Genomic DNA, 24,907 nt, shown 5'->3' on the forward strand with positions numbered 1-24,907 from the left:
TGATGACATTTAGCCTTGCAGACCCAAAACATACGAATATGTTGTTATTGTTGGATAACATGTTGTCCACAATTCCATGCTGTATTGATGTTGGTACCATTATAGGAGATAACAGGCAAACGTTGATCTAAAGAACAATTCTTCTACATTCTCTAATTGTGTAGATACTAAATTGATGCAGATGTTTAGCACTTGTTCTTTCTTTTTAAATGTACCCATTCTACATACTGTGAATACAAATTTAAATCAATCAATCAATTGAAAGCGTAAAATGAAACCAAATGGATCCATAACCATAAGGGTCCATTTGGTTTTATTTTACACTCTGAAGATAAAGATCTATAAGGGATTAGGGTCCATTTGGTTACCAACTCTCCATCATTTGAGGGGACCACCTGAAACCTCCTCAAGTGGACCACTAGCTGGTTGAAAACCACTGAACTAGTGCGGTATTGTGGTTTGTGTGAATGAGTGAGATGGATGTATTGTACACTTGTACTCTAAAGATTGTACATTACTCGTAACAGATTGTACCAGAGCTGGATTGTACATGCATTATGGGACAACGTTGTTTTCCTCATCTGTGATTGGTCAGAACGGGTCTGTACCTGCCCCCCTCTACTGACCACTCCCCGTCCGCGTTTTCTCCACGTGACTCCGAGAGACAGCCTTCCAAAGTTAAAAACACACTTTGTTTATCTATCAGTATCTTGCACACTGCTCGTCTGATTCTGAACACACAAGCTAACTCACTTCTCACTGTATTTTGATATCTTGACTTAACTCTTTGCAGACCTCTGCGAGGGATACAATTAATAGCCTTTTTTTGCATAGTCGATTCATTGTGATTTATTTTTGCGTTTGTATTATTTTGTGTGCATTTGATTAGCAGATTGTATTTTAAGGTGAGCGAACGTGGTGTTCTTTCAAGTCACACGACTTTTCCCATTTTATTGACATTATTTTTGCTCGTTTTTGCACTCTGTTTTGGGTTCCGTAGCGATTTGGAAGAGCTCGCGCACAGTGAGTATTTCGGTTTCACGCTAAAATAGAGACAAAAGAATAATACAGGCATTTTTTAAGAGCGCCATGGCGACAGAAGTGGAGGCATGGACCATCGCTCAACAACACGACGGTGAGTCAACGCAAAATGCATCGACAAGTGATTTGAGTGGTACTGTGCAGTGTGCAATGCATTTGGGGGGTAATCTGGAGGGAGGACATTGCGTGCACCCCCTGATCCATTCCATTGTCCTGTGGTTGGAAGGGATGGGCTGCAGTGGAGTGGAGTAGCACCAGCATATGCTACACCACCACCATGTGCTCTCTCGAACACACACAGCACTGCGATTCACAGCCATTGTGCTGCACACATTTTTGACCTCCGTCTCACTCTGTTTGACATGGCATGGTGTGTCTGTGTGATGTTCGGAGCTTCGTGTTATGTTTTGACTGGTTTGTTTTCGTTTTCAGTCGTTCGACGTCGTCTGGCCCGAACACGTTAACGTTTAACCCGTTCACTCTCGTGATTGGCTCAACCCACCCCCATAGTCAGCGCCTACTTCCGCTTTACGAAGCCTTGTTTGTGTCTTGTGCTTGTTTTGTTTAGCCTAATCTGCACCAGGATCCCTACACGATACGTGATCTACACACGATGGTCTACATTGTGTTATTGTACATAATATGTACATGTGTTAAACATGCATGTGTTAACCATATAGTTATCATATTCATATTGGTATTAATTATTAACATGTGCGGTAGACCACAAGACAAGTTCTTTTTTTGGGCATGCGACACCGTCGTACTACGGAGTGTACATGTTGCTTTGGAAACCACACGCCCCCTTTCGTGGGGGCGTGTTGTCATCTCAACACAAGCCACATTCTTTCTTATGCAACCTTTTCACTTCGATTACTTAGATGTCATTAACTTACCGGACGCGCATCAAGATTTCGATCCACCCATAACCATATTGTAACAGAGTAGTTGAACCGATATACCTTAATTTTACATGCGCAAACGGACGTGGTGTGTTAATATGAATAGCACGTGTAAAGTCATTTTAAGTGATCAGTCTGACTGTCAATGTCAGTCTTTGACGTGACGCCACCTAGTGTAACAGTGACGCTGAGCGTATATCTTACTACTAGGACATAGGACCACCTTACATAATCTCAGTTGCCTTGCATTTGATGTTATATAAGAAATAGATTTGAGAGCAGCACTGCAATTAGACTGAGATATAGTTTAATTACTACAAATGACGCCTGCCCCTATGCTAAAATATCACACAATGGATAGATTATGTTGACCTCCTTGACTATATGTATGGAACTCCGTTAACTTCTCAGGGAAAATCAGTCATGCTTCATAAAGCAGCTCAGTTGATGTGTTGGTCACACATTCAAAGACTCTATTGTGTGAGTTGAACACACACACACACACACACACACACACACAGTCTTACACTTCTGCTAGTTGGCTTATATCAAGAATTGGAAATGAGTAAACCATACATGGAATTATTACTGCACGGACAGGAAATTGATTTGTGTTTAAGATCGGAGATTAATAAGTTACGTTGTGGTCATAATAATAACCCACTATTTGTTTGTAATTTGACAATAAGTTTAGTATTGTGAATTTGATGGTTCAAGATGAGGCTGGCAGCGTCACACACATTCTAAAATGAATTGCACACACACACACACACACACACACACCACATGCAAACAAACAACATGCGTCTCGTATCATTGTGCAGTGTGCACAGATGTCAGTTTATTTGATAATGCAGATGTCTACAAGTGTATCAATATGTGCTTACGCAAATGAGAGTGAGCAAGCAACGCTTTTTTTACTGGTCAAGCAGACCAGTGCTATTTATTCAATAATTAATCATAAGTATAAAAATAGGACAAGACAGACATTATTGCACACGTATTCATGCCCCCCTACACACAACAACATTAATAAATACTGTTGTAATGCAATACACAACAGGCGAATGGTTGCCAAGCCACTGCAAATGAACAAAAGGCGACAAATGCCACGATAATTACAGTGCACAACTCTATTGGAATATCAATGTAGCTTTGAGACCAAGCTTAGAGAAGCCAGGTGACATTTAATACCTCCATGCAGTCCTCATCGATCGATGTGTCCGTTTTACCTTTCACTTGGATATTTTTGACTATAGGGAATGGGATCTAGTGGAGTGAGTCTAGTAGTGCTTATAGTAAGACAAACATGTGACCCAATGGGATAACGGAGAACTCACCAGTTAACCAACTCGCCACAGCGAAAATTCTTCATCGTTATGCAAACATGCTCTTCATCAGTGTAGTATGTCAACCCCACAGATGTTATAGTTAATTTCCAAAGTGATCAAATTATATTGTGCAATTAAATGATCAGCTAGATAATGATACAAAGTTGAGTATGTGAATACCATAGTAGACCTACTAATTCAGGATATTGTTTACTAATTAATTACATTGTTTCGGTACTTTGGTGTTTAAACTTTAGCATTCCTACTTCATCTAGTGTAAACTCTAAACAACTATCCTCTATCTCTCAATTCAATGCAATTTAAAGTAAAACTAAAATGCACTAAACCCCAAATATAGAAATATTTTGGGTGACATACAGTAGGTACTAGGCAGGTCTATCCTCTGACCAATGGCACTGATTAATATTATACCGTAGCACAAAGATCATGTAATAGGATCGTTATTAACACCATTGCAACGTCTACTCTTTACCTGTCTGGTCATTTCTGTGACTGCTGTTGTAAACGGAGGAAAACTGGAACATACTCTGCCACAGATGTCAAGCCTGATTTGTTCATGGCCTGCTGAATACACATAATGTATGTTGAGGTCTCACTCTTGTTCTTTTGTCAACTCCTGCCTCCTCCCTTCCTCCTCGCAACCCTAATATATAAACACACGCCCTGACCTGCCAACTCTACTACATGCTTTTGCATGTTGACAGTGAGACTGGCTTTGACCATAGGGATGCTGGAGTCCCTGTTTTGGGGAGATTTCAAAAGCTTTCCAAAAACAAAAAATCTAAGCGTTTAAAATGGCATATCTACAAGCTCACAACGTGTTGTTGTTATTGCTATTTCACAATTTTTTTTGTTGATGAAGTGTATATAGGGATAAAAGTGGTTAATGTTTGTACTGTACGGTTCGTTTAATTGTGGGCAGGTATACTAATGCAATAAAGTCTTGAACTTGAATTGGCAGCAACAGTACATTGATCAGCATTTTTGCTTTGTTGATAAGTCATTATCTGAATCTTGACCGTTTATTATTCTTGCTCTAATCTTTTGTATACAACTAGTTATCAGTGTTGTTGCACTGCAGCTGTCAGACGGCCAAAGTCAAATAGGCCTAACCTAATTCAATGTAGAGCAGAAGTCCGTTTTTGAACTGTAACATAATGGGTCTAGACTAGTGTGGTGTATTGTTGGGCGGGGTGGTCTAAAATGTAGACCCTAAATGTTACAGAAACAATCACAGTGGAAGCGGTGTGGCTATATATTCATATATTTTGTTCATGCAACAGGCATGAACAAGCATTCACTTGTGTTTGACCACCACAAGTCGTCTTGTGTTGTGATTTGGTTCAAATGAAACCAACAATCTTATTAGGCACTCTATTTACTTGAACATTTACCCTGTCTTACCTTGCATCTGGTGGTGGTAAATCGCAAATACACATTTGACAAACCTACTGAAATGTCAAGAGTTGAGCTTGTGGCATGTAAAGCTTCCTCCACATTCATGTCTGTAAGAAATGACAGTTGAACCCCTTGAGCCAAACGCACCGCCCACCGCACCCTTCTCTCCCTCTGTACTTAACCACTGTTGAGTCTTGTATCGATTACTTGGGCCATATCATAATGTGGCTGTTTATTTGACTTTGTGCAGTTTACCTCTGCTACCATTACCCTGAGGTGTGTGGGACAGGTGTTAGTGACAATCTGTTGAGTGTGGTCATCTTAGACCAGGCAGCCATTTACATAAAAAAAAAACTAGGGCAATCTTGTGAGGGCTCTGGAAAAAAAAACCTCTTTGCACTATACTGAGTACTGACCCCCTTGCAAATCAGTCAGCCAATGTCATACCCTCTCTTCTTGCGGCTGACTGCTACACAGGGACATTTCCCCCATAATAGTACTAGCCCACAAACAGTATTTCTGCTGTTTTTCGAAAATTGTGAATTAAAATAATGATTGCCATGTAATTCATATCACAATGTTTAATCTACAACAATTTATAATCTGTTCTCAATAAAAACCTATTTGACAAAATTGCCTATAATGAAATGGCTAGAATTGGGATGTCATGTCAGGGTTAGAATAGTTAAACAGCTGTCATGAGGGTTTAACACTTGTGTTTGGGTCAGTCCTCCAGTCACTGTGGTGGTAGGTTGAAGGTTGGTTGACCTTGTGGTCTGTGGTGAGGTTGGTGGATTGATTGGTAGAGCAAATGGAGCATCACTTGCCTGTCTTCTCTGTGGTACTGTATTGGATCGGTATGCCTTCTGTCTGGTCAGTGTGCAGGTGGAAGACAGTACGGGTGCAGTACTTGGTTTAGACAGTACTTAGTTTAGACTAAGTACTAAGTCTAACCAAATGGTTAGACCAGTCATTAGTCCTACATCTACAACCTATCTCAAAACCTAACCTCCCACGGGGCAGCACACCTAAACCTAACCGTAACCCATGTCTAACCAATGACTAGTCTAAACTAAGTATGCACCCCGGCAGGACTGGGTACGTTTTTGGCAGCAGGCGAATGTTGCTCATTTATTGCTCTAATTGGAGAAGGGGAAGTGAGCTGTGAGAAGTGATACAAGGCAAAAACATCTCACAATACAATACAGAAAACTCGGCAAAACAAACGGCATCGATAGGATCTGCATGAAAGAAGAACATAACATGGTGACAATATGAAAACAGAAGATACAGCAAGCAAGGCGAAGAAAAGCAAACCCTTTGTCCCTTTTTTTTTTTTTTAATTCCAAATTTGGAACCTAACTATTGGATCTTGAGGATGAGATCTGCATTACAGATGCCCAAAGACATATAGTCTCGTATTGGTTTCAAGTTGCCCATAGATACTTATTACTAGGTAACATTGCAATTTTGGTCCTTTTATGATGGCTGTCTTGGTTGCAGGCCAATTTACTTCTGCCCTTCCTTTTTTGTCTGACTGGGTGTGTTTCTGGCTGGCTGACATTGGTTTGTTGATTTACAGTCCTGGCAGGGCGTGTGGTCTGTATGAGCGAAAGAGGAGAAGATGACACGTGGTCAGTTGTTTACTCGTTTTTGCAGGCCCAGGGAGCGTCTGACAGTAGTGCTCTACCTGTTCTGCAGCAGTTTGAAACGGTGTGACATATACAGTACTTGCAAACAGGATGTGGTCCTCTGTAAAAGTCAGTTAAAAAACTTTATTCTGCTTTGAAAAAACTTTCTGCCTTGAGTTTTTTTAATATCATGCATGATATTAGCAATCATTTGCAAAATTGTTCAATACACACATTTTGTCTGCAGTCTGCACTGCATACTTTAACTTGTGAAAGGAAAAAAGGAACATAATGGGATGTTGATGACTGAGATTTAAGTACTTTTAAGCCTGGCAAAGATTTTGTAGGCATAGATCATGTGTGGGCCCTTCATTTTATATGCTTAAAATGTTATCCCATAAATCAAATCGTACTAAACCACATAATACACAGTAAAATTCTCTGAAAGTGTAAAACATGTTCCCAAAAAGACGGTAACATGTAGTCTGAGTTAAATAAACATTACGTATTGTACTTGGTATGCAGTACCATGGTACTTGGTGTGCATGTTGGACACGAGATCTATAACTTTCTAGTATTCACTGAGTATGTACTATAGGCTGTATAATGCTGCATTCACACTGCTAATGGTAACAAAGTTACCAGGCAGGCAGTCATTTTCAAGTTTGTCAGTTCAGTTTATTTCAGCTCAGCTCTAGTGTGAATGCAGCATAAGAGCGAGCACTAGCCTAATAGTGGGATATACATGCATCTGTATGAGAGTGAGGACTCGTAGTTGGTTTGTAGTATACTAGGAAAGTACAGGCTCCTGAGTAAGAGCAAGGAGTAGCCCAACGGTTGGTTTGGGTTTGTGGTTTGGCCAATTTCCCGCTCTCCTCCCTTGCCCCTCCCACTACATGTCCTGTAATCTATAGGAACATAATGTTGTCAGGACCACCATAACTTCTCATACTCACTGACTGACATTTGGTAGAGTAGAGGGCTCGTCTGTACAGCAGAAGGACTCTGGGGTATCTATTACACCCCTCCAATGTTCATTGCCCTATCTCCCACAGTTGGGTCATGTGACCAGTAGTAAGCCCAACAACACTGCCATATGTAGTCAGACCCACGCTGTGCTGCTCTAGACAGTGCCATGAGACACCGAAAGAGAAGCTGGTGTCAGCATTTCTCCACCATGTGCTACCTCCCTCCGTCGTCCTATGCCAACAGCAGCACGCCTACTATGTCAATTGCCAACACTACAGTAACACTCGGATCCTTGTTGTTGTTGTTGTTTTCTGCAGAGTTCTACTTCTACAGCCAATCAGCCATTTTCTTACCACTTTTATTTACCATCACAACTTATCCTTGTTTACAAACACTTGATAGAGTTGAATGGCAGAAGATCACTGGAAGAGTATACAAGTTGTTATGTATTTTGGTGCTTAAAAAAGTTAAGTCAGTTTCAAGAATCAGCAAATTTAGCAATATTAGTCTCAAGTAATTTGTAATTAATTAATTCATTTGTTTTTTGAGAAATCCTTGAATTGCATACAAAACCAACATACTGTTTGAATACATGTTCAGATGATAGCATAGTACAAGTACAACACAAACACTGAACATGAACACATAAGTTCAATTTCTACTACAGTTGCAATGCAATGTTCTGCTGTGCCAAATCATTGCAATCTGATTATTTCTTTTAATATTGTCCTGCTGTGATGTAGCTACTTGTGCATGCGTTTTTCATGTCGCTGCCAATCCAATCCCCTGCATTTGGAAAGGTTAGGTGAGTGTCTCAGGTGTTGTGTGACTGTGCACAGACATTTCTGGGGTGTTGCATGACCTTTAGCAGGCATGCAGAGCTCAGCTTAGACTGTGTTGTTATAAATGGACCATATGGACTTAAATTTGCAGTTTGCATTCAGAATGGGCCAATGGATGGGATTTGTGCAACTACAATTTAAAGCTCACTCAGGGGATGTTTGAAGTTGAACACAACTGAATAATCACACCTGTGTGAAGTGAGTGGCGCTAATATATTAAAGTCTAACTCATGTTGATTAGGTGATGTAATGGTGATGTAAAACAAACGGTGCCAACACAAACGCCATTAACAATACAGAGACAATATGATGTAAAATTTCCCTTCATTGTCAATGGCGTTTACAAAACAAACATTGAACTAAAGACACATCAGCGTAGTAAAATGCTGGTGGCCTAAAACTTCTAGGAATCGCTGCTGGTAGCAGATAGTTCTCAAATTATAAGGTAGCATTTTTTAGCAGTCTAGTGTGGTTGGCCTAATGTAATGCATAACCTCCTGAAAACCCTTGGAGAGAATTACATGAAGGGCTGGAACAATGCAGTTCAGATGTATTATATTGGTGAAATTCCCCTTTAACCAAGCATCCCAACAGCTGCAAGTGTCTCATTAGAGTCTCACCAGTTTCTGGCGCCATTCTGTGAAACGGCATGTTCTGCATGCTTTCAGAGGGCACACACACTAAATTTATACTGTCGCAGACTCTCATTGCAGTGTTGCTCATCTGAAATAACTTATTTTCAAGCTTCAAAACACAAGCGACACAGACATGAGACGGTATAGGTTGAACAGGATCATTGTTTTTAGACTTCTCACTAGACTGCATTTCTTGCATGGAGAGAGGTGGCACTAAACAGACCATATCCAACAGCTGTTGTGTTTGCACAGTATTTTTTTTTCTTTGTCTGATAACCCACTCAGAGAGAGAGAGAGAGAGAGAGAGAGAGGCTTTGTAAGGGCAATTCACTAAGCCATTGGCTTTACTCCAGTACATCAGCCTATGGAAAAAATATTGTAGCAATGGGTGCACAATAGTACTGTGAGTACTTAACTGTAACAACTGTTATAAGTATAGCCATGTCTCTGTGTATCTTCTTTTTTTTTTTAACACATATTATTTATAATATAGTGCCAGAGGTTGTAAACATTGTATCATTCTGAAGTCAACATGCACATAGATAACCGATAAGCTAAGTTACAGTCATTAAAACGTATGTCCCCATTCTTGTGTGCACGTGCGTGTGAGAGTCAAGACTATTAAGGTTCAAACTCAACTGGATCTGTGGTATCCATTGTTGACAGTACTACTGTAGCTATTGCAGTATAACACCTCCAAGGTTATCTGCACATCCTGTCAAAGTAGAAAGACAAATTTTATACTCTGTTGCACGAATGGATATAAATCAAGCTTTACTGACTCTGGCCACCATTTCCCCTCTGGCTGTACACAGGAGTATTCTCCATGGAAGGTGATCTAGCAAATGGCGATGAAGACGATGGGCTGAATGAAGTGGAGGTCAATGGTAACTGGACGCCCCAGGAGAAGGCTCTCCACGAGGCCCGGCTCAAGGCCAAAGCTAAACGTCGTCTGCGCAAGTCCTCGTCCCGAAACTCAAACAGTGAGTCGTTCTCTGAGTCGGGTGACTTGGCGGGTAGCGACCCCAACAGCCCTAAAGGCAAAGCCAACACCAATGACCGCAAGTCACGCACCGGCAAAGGCCGGGGCCTGCCTAAGAAAGGTAAGGGCTCCTCGTTTCTTCATCGTGAATCTGTCCACTAATTGATTGATTACTTTATTAGACTTTATTGATAAAGATCAGTTTAAAGCATGACACAATAATCCCGGGGGACTTGTTTCCATTGTGAGTTATTGTACTCAATTCCTTCGCAAGACATACAATACATTACATATCGGCAACAATCATATAACATAACTAAAATAGTCGATCAACAAGCTCTTAGTTTGTCACATTAGCCCTGGTTCCAGCCTGATTCGCTGCGTTCCGTGGATTTGTTTTGTCACTCAGTCTGGAAAGGGTCGGGACATGTAAAAGGGTGAAATGGACCCGTGGCTTCTGATTGGTCTGTGGTGCGGGTTGGGTGAACTTATCATTCACTAAACTCACTCGACACAGCTGTTTTTGTACTATTACATCTGTGGACTACTGAATCAAATTATTTTTTACTGTAGGTTTAGTCTCAAACTGGAGCTATTTCTTTCAACAGTGAGAAGCATGGATTGAGTGGCACAGGCTGACGTATTAGCAACAACGTGGCTACGTAATGGGTAGCCTGAGCTAACGCTAGACATTTCTGGCCTAGATGGGAGGGCCGTGGCTCAGATTTGCGCACACCCTGATTGGTTCACCGATCTTTCCTTCAGCCCCGGTCTCTCCCCATCATTTGAAGTGACGCCTACGCGGAAGGGTTGACTCCCACGTTTAGGCCAGTGCAGCCCATGCGTAAATCCAGGCTTTCATTTTTCGCGCAGACGAAATGAAAGCCTGGGTATCGAGGCTACGTAATGGGTGACGTTATGAAATGCGAGTCTGCTTCCTGCTGGCCAGACTGAGTAGCGAGTGACAATACAAATCCACAGAACGCAGCCAATCAGGCTGGAACCCAGGCTAGTGTCACATTGCAACTGATGTGAGCTTGTAGATCTGTTTTTTTTTACATTTTTAAAGAAATGCCAGGGGTAATGTGGTCAAGGTAGAACTAAATATGAAAAAACCTACGGGTAAATTAATTATGGCACCCGATCAAGGCTTATGCTAGCTCTGACTATGACTCGTGCTATGCTAACAGTGGTATTTGTTGGTCAGGTGGTGCTGGTGGTAAAGGAGTGTGGGGGGCAGCAGGACAGGTTTATGAAGTTGAGGAACCCGACGCACGAGACCCAAACTACGATGAAGCTAAACAGGTATGGGCCTAATGGGGGCGCATGTTTGTGGCTCTTGTTATAATGCAGTTGAGACGAATAACGGTCTAAGTCCATAATTCTGAACCCGAAAAGGCCTATCTGTCCTGACCCGTATCCATCATTTATACATTATGGATATTTAGTGTGGACTTAGACTGTTATTCATCTCAACTGCTCATACGTATATCAACCAATGTGGATGGTAGTCTACCTATAAACAAGTCTGTATGTCTGTACAAAGGAATTCTGTCTGAGGCACATGTCGCTGTACAAATGGCCAATTTGCACACAGGCATTGACCATTACCTTTATGGAGGTCTTAACGAAGCCCTTTTTCATCAAAGTATACACTGTTTATCAGCCTTTAATGAGCACAGTTTTCGCCATTGCGTTATACCATTATTAGTTTCCTATTGATTTTTGTTGACTTCTGTTCCTATTGAATTTTGTTGACTTCCGGCTGTAACTCCACATGTGTCAGTTCTCTGGGCCGTTGGGTTACACAATGTAACACCATTTGTTTCCTATTTGTTGACTTTCGCCTGTAACACGCAGAGGTGAGTGCGTGTGTAGCCGCCGTGACTCAAGTCCCTTCTTTTCGTTACTTTACTCTATATGGCACCGACGTTGAATCTTGCCCTCACTTGAGGGCTAATTGGTAGCCATTGCTATTAGTTAATAATAATATATAATGTAGAGGGGAGTTGCACCACTCAGTTCACACAGGTGTGACTTAGGCCAGCAGTGGAAGACCTGAGGGGGCTGTTTGGGACATATCTAGGCAAGCACTGGCAGTCGTGTATGTAGGAAGGTGGGAGACCATTGAGAGCTCTGTAACAAGTAAAAGTTGTTTCTGACTAGTTGTCAGAAGAGAAGGTTTTGACTCTGAACTGCCCCCTAGTGGAAGTATTGCTTTAAATCAACATAAAGGACACATGGAAGTACTGTATGTGAGCAGTGACGGTTACATCATATGGATAATGTTATTGTAAGTAAAAGGAGCATACATGCGGTTGTGCAAAGATCCACCCGGCAGCACTGTTTAATGCAATTTATTTGTACAAGTATTTTTTGTTGAATTACTCATGACAAAGTTGTAAAAGTCACAGTATGTATATCCATAAAATAAGCAAGCAGCACGCGCAGACAATACACTAGTTCTTTCTTTCAATCATTTTATTATATTTTCACAATCTGATACAACGCCGGCTAGCCTACTTTCTAATGTTTTGATAATTTGCACGACAGATGTATGCATGACGGTATAGTTTCAAACTAATGTTTTGATAATTCGCGTGACAGATGTATGCATGACGGTATAGTTTCAAACTAGTGTATTTTAGAAGAAGATGATCAGGTAATATAATTGTGAAAAATAATAATAAAATTATTGAAACAAAACTAGTGAATTGTTTGCGAGCGTGCTGCTTGTTTGTTATGGATATACATATTATACAACTTTGTCATGAATAATTCAACAAAAAATACTTGCACAAATAAATTGCATTAAACAGTGCTGCCGGGCGGGTCTTTGCGCAACCGCTCCGTCATTTAGATGCTGTTAAACTGTGCTGTTTGGCAGCTGTTATCCGTAGATTTTTAATACATTTACAACTATCGCCTAAACAGGATCCTAGTTACATTTTAGAAATGCTGGTCCCATATGAACCTTAGCCTTGAGCTTCAGATAAGGCCCTCTTAGTAGTTCCTAAAATTCACCTTAACACCTGGTGCGATCAGGCTTTTCAGCCCAGGCACCGAAAGACGAGCAATGTCCGTGTCATCTCTGGATTTATACTTTTTTCATTAAGTAAATGTTAACAAAACATCTACTGATGCAAAAACGTGGACACCTCATCAGTGTTGTTTCCTGGAGTCACTGGGTGTTTTGGGTCTTGCAACAGATACCCTCCTCCAGGGGACCCGGCCAAGGCTTATCAGACCACACGCTGTGTCCAAGTGGCATACTGCTACTAACTGCCCCCCACTGTCTGGGGTTTAGGGTGGCATGTGGTTGGCAGTGGTTGTTGGCAACACTAGGATGCTCTGGGTGGGCACTGGGTTTTTGAGGTATGCTACCCCCTTCTATGCACAGCTTTGTGTGTTTGTACCACAGAATGTGATTATTTGATTGGCTGAGCACGATGTATGATGATAAGATTTTTTTTACACAGATGTTCATTTGGCACTGTGACCTCCGCTGCCAGCTCCGTGTCCCCACCCTTTATACAGAATGATGGTGCAACATTTGTTTTCCCCAGTTGCCAGTGAATAAAAAAAACACCAGAAAAGTGTGCTGAGTGCTGTGTGTGTGTGTGTGTGTGTGTGTGTGTGTGTCTTTTGTTCCCAAACAGCCCACTCATCACAAAGCTGATGTGTGTTTAGATCACACCTTTCATGGGGCTTTCCGAACAAAATGAAGGGCTGCTGCTGGGGAATAGTTATGAGTACCATAAGGTTTTATTCGATACCGGTGCTAAGCCAATACTTTAAAAAAAATGGTACCGGTACCAGAACCGATACTTTTCCATGAAAAAAAGAGTCAATGCCATTAAGTCCAGTCGCACTATATAGTTTTGAGTATCAGTGGCCACTTTGGACACAAATAACTTGGCAGTCAACGTATTGGCACCGAGAACCGGTATACATCCCTAGTGGGGAAACGACACACTGGTGAATAAAAGTGTCCTCACACAAGACAGTAATTGTCCACATACAGACAACAAGCATATGCACACCTGTCCGTCTAATCTGATTAGACGGACAGGTGTGCATATGCTTGTGGGATTCATTAGACTCTAATAAATCCCACAATGTGTCGGTGAAAACGATGGCACAGTGTGGGATGACATGATTAATGCCCTCTGTTGTTGCTGCTGTGAATGGCACTGACAGTTTAATTCATGTTGTATGTCCATGACAACAAATGGCATTAGCTGTGGTATCATATGATCTGCGCTTCCTTCATGCTAGATTTTTTTTTGCAGTTAAAGGCCAAAGTCCGTAAGAATATTTTGCGACCATAGGTCGCATTTACTATGAAAACGTGCATCTCCCATCCGTGCCTCCATATATGGGCATGCCTCGTGACATCACGTCTCCATATATGGTCACGCCTCGTGACATCACATCTCCATATATGGTCATGCCTCGTGACATCACGTGACATCATGAAGACCCTTAGATCTCCATATATTGTGCCTCGTGACGCGTCACGCCACCATATATGGCCATCACCATATATGAAGATCGCGACACTGACCTCATCTAACCCTGGATAACCACACATGGAGAAGACTGGATCTTCACCTAGATCTGCATATATGGAGCCGACCAGCAGCTCTACATCTGACCTCAAACCCTTAGATCTCCATATACATAAAAACTAGACTACTCATGACTATCATTGAACACGTATTGCTCTGTCCCCAGCCCACCCCAATCACACTGTATTGTCAATCTTTAACCCCGTTATCAAGAAAACGTTCAACACGATGCTCAAGGCCTGTTGTATTTGTTTTCTGGTCAGTCTAACATGGGACCGACGTAGTGGGAATGGAGCATCTGTCAAGGAGAATGGCCCACTTGGCACTTGATAATAGACTCTGAAGAGCTTAAACAGACCCCAGTCATGTCTTTTGGCCCTGGTGTGGTATGGTCAGAAGATCTGTATAGTTTCTGAATGCCTTTGTCATATGGCTACCATATCTTTAGTCAAATGGTATGTGATGCCCTTTTGATTTATCAACTGTTTACTGAGGAGACATGGGCAAGGGCAACAGGTGACCAAATAAGTTGTTTGAATGAATTTGAAGGACGTACTGTATACCATGCATGTGTTCTGAAAGGTCTTGTTTTGACTCCCTTCAGTAAAAAGAAAAACCCCCCGAGAGAGAGGGAGACTTTCAGAACAATAGAACTTACTATTCTTACTTGCTGAAACAAACTAGAGAAAGATGACTTTTTCTCCCTTCTAGTTGGTGTCAAGACAACTGAAAGTTGACAATTGTTCTCTAAGCCTACTATGTTTCTCCTCACACCTGAAAAGCGCTCAAGCACTCTCTGGTACTCTTGGCAACAAATGTACACAGGAATTGAAGTTTCAATTTACATATAAATAATGCATAATTATGTTCCAGATAGTATTTGTCCAAGCTATGGTATTTAAGTAATGAATGTTGGATATTGACTTGAGCATTTGATAGAAGTTAAATGGCAAGGTAAAAATAACAACCTCTGATGCAAGTGACATGCAAGTGTTCTTGCTGTGTCGTTCCTTTTCAGAATGAGAATTGTCAAGTATGAGGTACATATGAATATTCCTTTACGTTAGGTGTATTGCAACCAAACAAGAACTATTAATACAGGAGGACTATTTAGGGTACATGGCCACTGTGGAAATATGGTCAATTGTAGCAGTACATTCAGAGTGTGTGTAAGCCATACTGTAAGTTCAAATCCTAGCAGTGCTGTTTCTATTTCAGATGATGTGAAATTGTTTGTCCTTTGACAGGGGGACACAGTTTATGCCACAGTGAAGCCAGAGTTGGACTTGAATGAAAAGGAGCTTGAGAAAACGGTCAACCCGATTGTAAAGGAATTCTTTGAACACGGAGACACAAAAGAAGTCCAGGTAAGTGAGACAACAAAATCTGAGATGCACTGGTAGCCCCACACCCATCTCTCTTCTTTAGGAAAATATCTTGTGTGCATTGAATTAACTGAGAATATTTGCTATAGCAATTATATTTGATGGTTCTGCATGTATTTTACAGCTTAATTTCACATTTAATAACCTACCATTATTGCAAAATTTATAGAAAATATACTATCTTCTCAGGTCAGTTAAGACTTTTCACATTTTAATCTTTTCGCTTGTGTGGTTATCCAGGACAACTTGCATTTTTACATTTCAGATATGTAGTTTAGCGCTTATGTATATTAACGTTTTGATCATCATAGCGGTCTGTAAAAAAACAGGAGATCCCAACTGTAAATAATACCCCACATCCATGATCCATCTTTTCCTTTTTTATCCATTTTTGGAAAGCTAGGCGTTGCTATTAAGGGCATCACTGTTTTACTCATGACCTTCCCACATTAATTGACATTTGTACAACAATGTTGCCTTTGTTTAGATGTTGCTGAAGGAACTGAACCTGGGCTCCAATAAGTATGAGTTCTCCTCGCTGGCTGTCTCCCTGTCCCTTGAGGGGAAGGCCAGCCACAGAGAGCTTACCTCCCGCCTGCTTTCTGACCTGTCCGGCAAAGTGATGTCCGAGTCAGACATGGCCCGAGCCTTTGACAAGATAATCCGAGACCTACCAGACCTCATTCTTGACACACCAGAAGCTCCACAGGTAGGCCTGACTAACTGGCTCTCTCTCTGTCCATGTGGAATCCTAAATTACAGGTAGCTCCAAGCAAGCACCCACACAGGTCAAATACTTGTTCCATCCAAGATCTTTTCCCCATAAAGTAGTTTGCCATGCTAGTTGGTGATCATTATGTAAGCATACAATATTGGCTAAATAAAGAAAATGAAGATGTGCTATTATGTATTACTCATTTAGTTAAAGTATTTAATCACAATATCCAACAAAAATAATTTAGATTTTTTTAGTCGTGTTATGCTGCTCCATGTCCATACCACCATATTACATTTAGATGAGGAAATTGTTGTGTGACACAACAACCCTTCTGTCATCCTCAGATGTTGGGTCAGTTTATTGCCAGAGCTATAGCAGACCATGCCCTCCCCATGTCATTCTTGGACCGCTACAAGGGCAAAGTGGACTGTGACTACGCTAGGTGAGCACAAGTAGATTGATGCAAATTTGAGACTTAAATGCAGTTGTTTTGCAAACTTCCCTAAGATTGTAATTTAATGGCGGGCCATGTTGAACTGAACAATGAAGTTAAAAGATTTATAGAAACTGTTTGGTCATTCACAATCTTGCAAATGCAGATTACAAAATTTGGAGTTTTGCAATCAAAAGTATTAGAACATCCTGAGTTTAAACCCCCAAAATGATGATGAATTCACTCTGCCTCCCATGCAAGTAAGAACCAATCCTTTAGGTTCACCATGCCTTCATCAATGTTTACAAAAACAATTGTCCATGGTGTATGTTCTCTCTCTCATTGTTCTCTCACTGCAGAGCGGCGCTGGACCGTGCCGCTGTGCTCCTCTCCATGAAGAAGGAGATAGTCAGGCTAGACAACGTGTGGGGCGTGGGGGGCGGACTCAGACCTGTCAAACACCTTGTCAAAGAGGTAAGCTCCAACCACATTGGGCATAACACTATTATATAGATCAAAAAATGTAAACAAAGCTATATAGTGTGGCTCAGTGGTCAGTCTCGACTGCCACCTCTAGATCTTAAATTTGGATGGAGGAACAGTCAAAAGCAGCTGGCCGGCAGACCTCAGGGTCTGGCTGGACTCGCTGGAGTATAATCATCCAAGAGGTCAGATAAGTATGAGGGGCCCATGTAGAGATTTATAAACAAACTAGATAAAGTGCCCCTCGGGGGACAGGTCTCCACCAGGGCAGGTCAGGTTGTGGCCTCCTTGTGGCGATATAATAGGCCAATGTGAAAAGGGTGCCATTTCTTCTTATGCCTTGGATGGCAATTGGATGATTTGAGGCATTTTGTTCCAAAAACGTGTTTTGCAAAAATCCACATGTTGGTGGCGCTATAACAGGCCAAATTTGAAAAGGGTGTGATATATTCCTCAGCCTAGTAGGAAAGTCCGTGAAAGATTTCACGTAAATTGCACGCTGCGTTTGCATGATTTGAGGCATTTTGATCCAAAAATCCACCTGTTGGTGGCGCTATAACAGGCCAATGTGAAAAGGGTGGGATATACTCCTCAGCCTAGTAGGAAAGTCTGTGAAATATTTCACGTAAATTGCATGCTGCGTTCATGATTTGAGGCTTTTTGTTAAACGGGCCAATCCTGCAAACTTTGAAAGCCAATTAGGATGGAATATGAAATATCGGAAAGATCCGGCTTGAACACATGACTATAGAGATAGTGTGTAACGATTTGCGAGCTTTCAAAAGTCGGCCGTTCTGGAAAATTCATCGTTGGCATCCAGGGAGTGTGTGTGCAAAATTTGGCATCGACCGGGTTAACTGTGCCGGAGATTAGCTGTACACACACACACACACACACACACACACACGGACGGACGGACGGACGGACGGACGGACGGACGGACACACACACACACACACACACACACACACACACACACACGGAGTGCAAAACATACTTGGCCTGGTGGAGACAATAAAAGTTCCCTCTGTAATAGACACTTAATCCCTACCTGCTCAAGTAAGTATATAGTATAGGGCGGCAGTGGCTCAGGCGGTAGAGTGGCCGTCTTGGAAATCCGAAGGTTCCAGGTTTGATTCTCAACTCGTGGCAAACTGTCAAAGTGTCCTTGAGCAAGACACTGAACCCCTAACTGCTCCCGATGAGCAGGTTTGTGCCATCGGTGTGTGAATGGGAAGTACATTGCAAATTTGCAATGTAAAGCGCTTTGGAAAGAAGTGCTATATAAATGCAGTCCATTTATAGAACGTCAATTTAAAAAAATCATATTGCTATTGAATAATTGCAATGCACAGTACAATATGCAATCCATGTGCTTCCATATTGTAAAAGGATGGAAGAATGTGTGATGGTGATGGGCCAATGTTCAGATAAAGATCACCATGTAGTACTACCTGCAAACCAGCCTTTCTCTGCTCTTACATAACATAAACAGACGGCTGAACACTGGGTAAAGAGCCACAGGCCAGCCCTGTACTTGCTTGCTGTGTTGGCAGAGCAACCTTCCCCTCTGAGAATTTGTATTTGAAAAAGAAGGGACCGATATCTGTCGGTACGGAAGTCCGGTCATGACCTAATGTGTGCACTGTGCAGCTGGTCTTGCAACTTGCTGGGGGTTTAATTCTTGCTTTGATTTGATTGTGACCATAGGTCGCAGATTACTATGAAAACCTGTCAGTCCGTCCGTCCGTCAGTCGATCCGTCCATATATAGTTGTCAGTCATCATGCCTTGTGACACGTCACGCCACCATTTATGGTCATCAGTCCGTCATGCTTCGTGACACACTCCATATATGGCCGTCTCCATATATGAAGATCACGACGACACTGACCTCATCAAACCCTACATGGAGAAGCCATACATGGAGTAGACTGGATCATCACCTAGATCTGCATATATGGAGCTGGCTAGGAACTCTACATCTGACCTCAAACCCTTAGATCTCCATATTTGGAGCTGACCTGTTCCGACATTCCATATGTTGAACTTCCTCCACCCGTCCTTCCTCTTCGATGTCTCCATTTGACTGATACCTGTCCTTTCAAACTCGAGACGGACCCGCACCAAGTTATTAGTGCTGCCGGCTCAACAAGCCCGGAAATTAAGGCCGGCGCTACCTGGGCCCTCATCAAACCCTGTACACTCAAGACACTGCCCTGCTGCCACCCTTAGATCTCCATATATGGAGCTGACCTGTTCTGACAAGACAGACCCTGTACAAACCCTGTACACTCAAGACACACTCCATATATGGCCAGACCTCATCAAACCCTGTACACTTCATATATGGCCAGTATCTGACCCCCCATGTCAGATCAACCAATGTCTGCCGTCACCCAGGCGGATGTGTGCACGCTTCTCGCACTCAGGGCGTCTTACTGGTTGTTGTGCAGGGAGACGTTGGACATCCATATAAAATGTTAGCATCAGAAAGTTGCATATTGTAATGACAACTTATTTATCAGTGTGCTTCTGTGTTTTTACCATTGTGCAAACAAATGCCAAACCACACTCATGTTCATGACACGCCCCCACACCCCCGATGAGACGTGATCTCTCTTAGCATGACTTTGTGTGGGATTGCTGTTCCCTGGAAGAGACAGTTGGGTTTCGCATGTTAATGTAATATGTACGTGCTGTAAAGATAATGCTTTGTTTGTGTACATTTCTGTAGCTGTGTGTGTTGTACATGCATTATAGCATGCGTTTGTGTACACTGTTTAGGAAAGGAAGTGTGATCTCACCCTGCTAATCTATAATGTTACATAAGCCCTCTGAAGAACTCGTACCACGGTCCAGTTTTGATTTCCTGCTTGGCTGTATGTAACCGCCCTCTAGGCAGAGCAGAGTGGGCTTGCATTGGGCTGTAGTGAGCATGGTTATTCTTCACTGCTCTCTTTGATCTCACCCATTCTGTATCCTATGCACAGATCTGGAGTGTTAATTTAACTTTAAAAACGGTTAATGTTTCACTGTATGTGACATCTTTGTCCTGCTAATCTGTCAGGTTTTCTATTATTTTCCTCCTATATTCTGTTAAATTGAGCTGAGTTGAAAACCAGAGCAGGACCCACAGCATCCCTTAGCCTCACAAGTTAGTTTGATTTTAGCCAACAGCACTAACAGATGCCCGTGGGAAGTACTGGCCACAGCTCTCGTTGCTAAGCGACTATTGAAAATCATGCTTGAAGCACAGCTAAGAGTTGAATATTTAACTATTTTTCGGGCTTGGAGAGTCCTACCGTGTTCTAAGAACTGTTGGTGTATTTACATTACCAAAAAGAAGAAAAAATGGAAGACTTCTTTCTTCTTTCTCATGAACAAGGCCAGTTGTGTTCGTTTTTAGAGGCTCGGCAGGCCGGATGCAGTGAATTCAAACTCTGGTGGTGGGCAGGTAATATTTCCCCTGCACCACCCAAGCGTTGAGTAGTGATACTTGAGCCCCCCCTTCTGCACTCGCATGTATACAATACACCCATGCTAGCACAGGGTCTAATTCTTTCCGGGCCCTCTCCTGGCTTCCCATACTGTTTCTCTGCTGTTCTCATTTAAAGAAAAGGTACAAATTAGCTGGTGAGTAGACTGCCCACTCTCCTTTTTCAAATTATGAAAAGGGAAAGCTTGGGTTATAGCCTGTTTGAAGGTCCCATTGAGTGGCTTGAAATTATACTGTGGCTCTGCTTAAAAAAGGGCAGTAACATTAAAGCCATCCCAATTATGGCTTAGCTGTGTTTTTTCAGGTCTTCTTCTTTAGTTCATTACCACACCCAAGAAGAAGAAAAATCACACCCGTGTGAAGTGAAGGGCGCTAATATATTAACACATTATGTGCCCTTTCATTCTTTCAAAATAGTGACGTGGGGTGCCCATCTGATTTAGCAAAAAAAATAGTTTTTATATACAGGTTTAATGTTTGTTTAATGTTTGTTTTCCCGTCATTGACAATGACGGGAAATGTTATGTTTGTTTTGTCACCGTTTATTTTACATCATCATTACATCACTAAGATGATAAGAGCACCCCTCACTTCACACAGGTGTGATTTTTAATCACAAATCACAATCACACTTAAAACATTGTGCATTTATCTGTGTAAGTGGCTTTTGGAAAACTAGACTTGGAGAACAGACAATTTCTTGACGTTATGGTGTGGTTGGGACAGGGTTGGATATTGAGGTGGGCTATGTTGTGGCTCCTCCCAGCTGAGGCGTGTGCATCTGTGTGCACATTTGCACCTCTTGCCAAGTTGCCATTCAGTACAGTGCTCCAAGAAAATTCCATAGGAGATTGCACTCGACGGACTTTATAGGCTGATTTCCTTTACTGAAATGCTCTGGTCTGTTAAAAAATTCCATTGTGTAAAACACAGTGGATAAAATGTTTTTATGAACAGGAAATTTGTTCAGTTCAACTACAGTAGCACAATGTGTTCCCGGTTTGTTTAACATTGTTGCTGCAAACTATCCAGAGTTTGGTGCACAGACTTCATGCCTCAAACATGTTGAGAGAAAAAGTTGTGTAAGAACAAAATTCGGAAGTGGAATACAATTTGCCATTTGAATGTTGTTTTTAATAACTCTAATGAAGACTAATTTCCTGACCTACCAATGTGAAAACAAATGCTTTCATCATGTCATGCATGATGAACATTAACGTTTGAGTGCAGGCACTGCACACAGGAACTTAACAATTTGTGTACCAAAGACGTCCACAGACGTCCTGGTAATTACCGCTATGCGGTGCCCAGGACGTATTTTTCTTTTTTTTTTAATAAAAAATAAAATGTCAAATAACTTTGGGCACCCTGGGTCACTATTTTGAAAATGTTGAAAGGGCACACAGTATGAACGTTGCTGCTGCCACCCAATGCGTTGTGCACGCACGCCTGTGTGTGTGTGTGTGTGTGACTGTCTGGTCATGATGAGACTCTTGACAGACCCTGTTGGTTCAGACTCCTCCCCTTCCGCCATAAACTTCACTATCAAAGCAAACTGCTGCATTCATACATTTTACAATTTATAACTTTCAAGTTACTAGACTGGTGTCCGGCTGTAGAGCACCGAGTCGGTAACTATGGAAGTTGGAGATCCATGCCCCACCCGGCGTACCTGTCTGTGTCCCTTATATGCCCATATATGGATATTTCTGTCTCTGTCTCTCTGTGTCCCTTTATTCCTATATATGGGGTTCTGTGTCAGGCATGCCCAATATGAAGTGTGTTGCCTATTCTCAATGTGACATCATGGAATCTACAGGTGAGGGGATTTAGGCTTATTAGGTCCCCTGGCAAAGCCTGACCAGAGCCTTTTGTGGTGGTTCTGGACAACCGTGTATCTGACCGTCTCGACACCGGGCTAACTGTTCTCAAATTACGTGGATTACAGATGTACGTGCATTACTGCCGTACGTACAGACAGTGCATGACATGGTGCATTTATAGATGGATAAGTCTGCCGTCACCCAGGCGTGCACGCAACATCGTCAAAGGGCGAGGTCACTTCTCGCCCTCAAGGCGTCTTACTGGTATTATTACTATTTTTGGCACTTTAACTCAACTTTAACACACTTTTGTGTATATATTTGTTTGTATTCTGTGTTTCAGATGAATCTCCTGCTGAAGGAGTACCTGATATCAGGCGTTCTGTCGGAAGCAGAACGTTGTCTACGTGACTTGGAGGTGCCACACTTTCACCATGAGTTGGTGTATGAGGTATGACCCCAGTCTTCCTCCTGTACAATTATTTTGAACTTATGTTATTTGTTTAGTCCTGTATATATTGTATCCAACTGGCCCTCAATGTATGCCTGACATACTGGTTAATGACTTGGACCTCCATAACTTATTCAGATCAGTGGAAGGTATTTTGCTCAACCAAAGATTCTTTCCAACTCTTTGGGGCCATTTTTCATTACCTTTCTTGGGACTTGCACAATATGCTGTGTGCATTATGTAGTCCCGGGTTTACAGAACGTAAGATACATGTTTCCCATTTCGGTTAATTTTCTCATAGATTTGTTTGTTTGGCTCAGCAGCAGATTTGAACAAGCAAGACATATATGACATCTTCATAATGTCTTTCCGAACTAAGCTATAGGAAAATGAACCAACACAAGTGTTTGTATGCCATCTTCTGAAACTCTGGACCACAGTTATGCACAGAGCGCGCATAACTCTGTGTCGCAGTGCCTGCGAGGGCACCGGAAGATAATATCCCATTCATTTTTCCATAGACTTTTCAAAACTGATTTATTTAAAGACCTGTAAGCCTCAGACAACAGCCGAGTTGACAAATCATAACCATAAACATTTTTTTGGGGGCCGAACAAATAATTAGAAGGGCAGGGTACAACACTATTTATTTTTTAGTTTCTCCTCTTTCTATTATTTGTTCAGCCTAAAAAAAGTGTTTATTGTCATGATTTGTTAACTCAGCTGTTGGCTTTGTCTGAGGCTTACAGGTCTTTAAATTTTGAAACATCTAATGGAAAAATGAATGGGAAATTATTTTCTGGTGCCCTCGTTCTGAAAGGGGTGGGACTGCGACGCTCTATAACAAACCAAGATGCAGCACTGCCACCTTATGGTAAAACAGTAAAATTAAGTTGATTAAATATTTACACTTTAGTGTTATGATCACTTGTGTTGACCTTTTTTTGAGTGGTGCAACCACTCCAAGGAACAGCAATGTCCGTGTTAACCTATGTGTCTATGAGTAGCAGTAGGGGCAAAAGTGGCGCTGTTGTGCCAGAAACAGAGCGAGAGAGATAGTGCTGCACTGTTGCCTGCTAATGAGAGAGAGAGTGCTGCACTGTTGCCTGCTAATGAGAGAGAGAGAGAAAGAGAGGGGGGAAGGGGGGCAGGGGGAGAGGGGAGTTGCACCACTCAGTTCTAGAGTTGTCCCGATACCATTTTTTTAAAAATCCTGAGTAAGAGTACAAGTACTTAATTTTTAGTACTCGCTAATTGGATGTTTTGATACTCGGGTCAAAGTATCGTGCCGGAGTATGAGTACTTGAGGGTGGTATCGGCCCGAGTATCAACTCTACCTTTTTTTTTATTGAATTTGAAAAGAAAGACATCAGAGTTGCACATAGCACCATGGGTCAAGTCAAGACACATTTATGAAACTCGAGAATAGAGGGTATGCACATGCATAAAGTGAAGGGCAAATCGAGGTCGTTTAATGCAATCAAATACAACTTTTCTGTTTGGATGAATGGGCTGTCAAGGCCAGAAAGTAGTTTTTTGCCACTCAGTAGGCGTTCCTGCATAACTTCAGGGTTTGATGATGATGTCATGCGCATACCCTCTATAAAATCAGAATTGCATAATGCCCTATTGTGGAAAAAACTAAAGTAAAGTTGTGGATGTGTTTATTTGACAGGCTGTGGTGATGGTCCTGGAGTCTCAAGGAGACACTGCCGTCCATATGATGGTAAAGCTGCTTCAGACCTTCGGAAAGAGTGGCATCATCACTGTGGACCAGATGAACCGGGTCAGTG

The 24,907-nt window shown here is 41.9% G+C and overlaps 1 protein-coding gene across 2 annotated transcripts in view; it reads left to right on the forward strand.

Moving 5' to 3' along the window:
• The first annotated feature begins 699 nt into the window (after positions 1 to 699).
• The window catches only part of pdcd4a (programmed cell death 4a), a 29,051-nt gene continuing 4,843 nt past the window's right edge, over positions 700 to 24,907 (forward strand). For both annotated transcript variants that reach the window (XM_079498624.1, XM_079498625.1), the window contains exons 1-9: positions 700 to 1,135; positions 9,586 to 9,873; positions 10,960 to 11,057; positions 15,571 to 15,690; positions 16,196 to 16,417; positions 16,771 to 16,868; positions 17,219 to 17,333; positions 23,007 to 23,114; positions 24,790 to 24,900. In XM_079498624.1, coding sequence (XP_079354750.1) covers positions 1,090 to 1,135; positions 9,586 to 9,873; positions 10,960 to 11,057; positions 15,571 to 15,690; positions 16,196 to 16,417; positions 16,771 to 16,868; positions 17,219 to 17,333; positions 23,007 to 23,114; positions 24,790 to 24,900 — 1,206 coding nt within the window. In that variant the 5' untranslated portion in view covers positions 700 to 1,089. The remainder of the gene's footprint in view (positions 1,136 to 9,585; positions 9,874 to 10,959; positions 11,058 to 15,570; positions 15,691 to 16,195; positions 16,418 to 16,770; positions 16,869 to 17,218; positions 17,334 to 23,006; positions 23,115 to 24,789; positions 24,901 to 24,907) is intronic.

This window comes from Electrona antarctica (assembly GCF_951216825.1).
Source record: "Electrona antarctica genome assembly, chromosome: 4".
Lineage (NCBI taxonomy): Eukaryota > Metazoa > Chordata > Actinopteri > Myctophiformes > Myctophidae > Electrona > Electrona antarctica.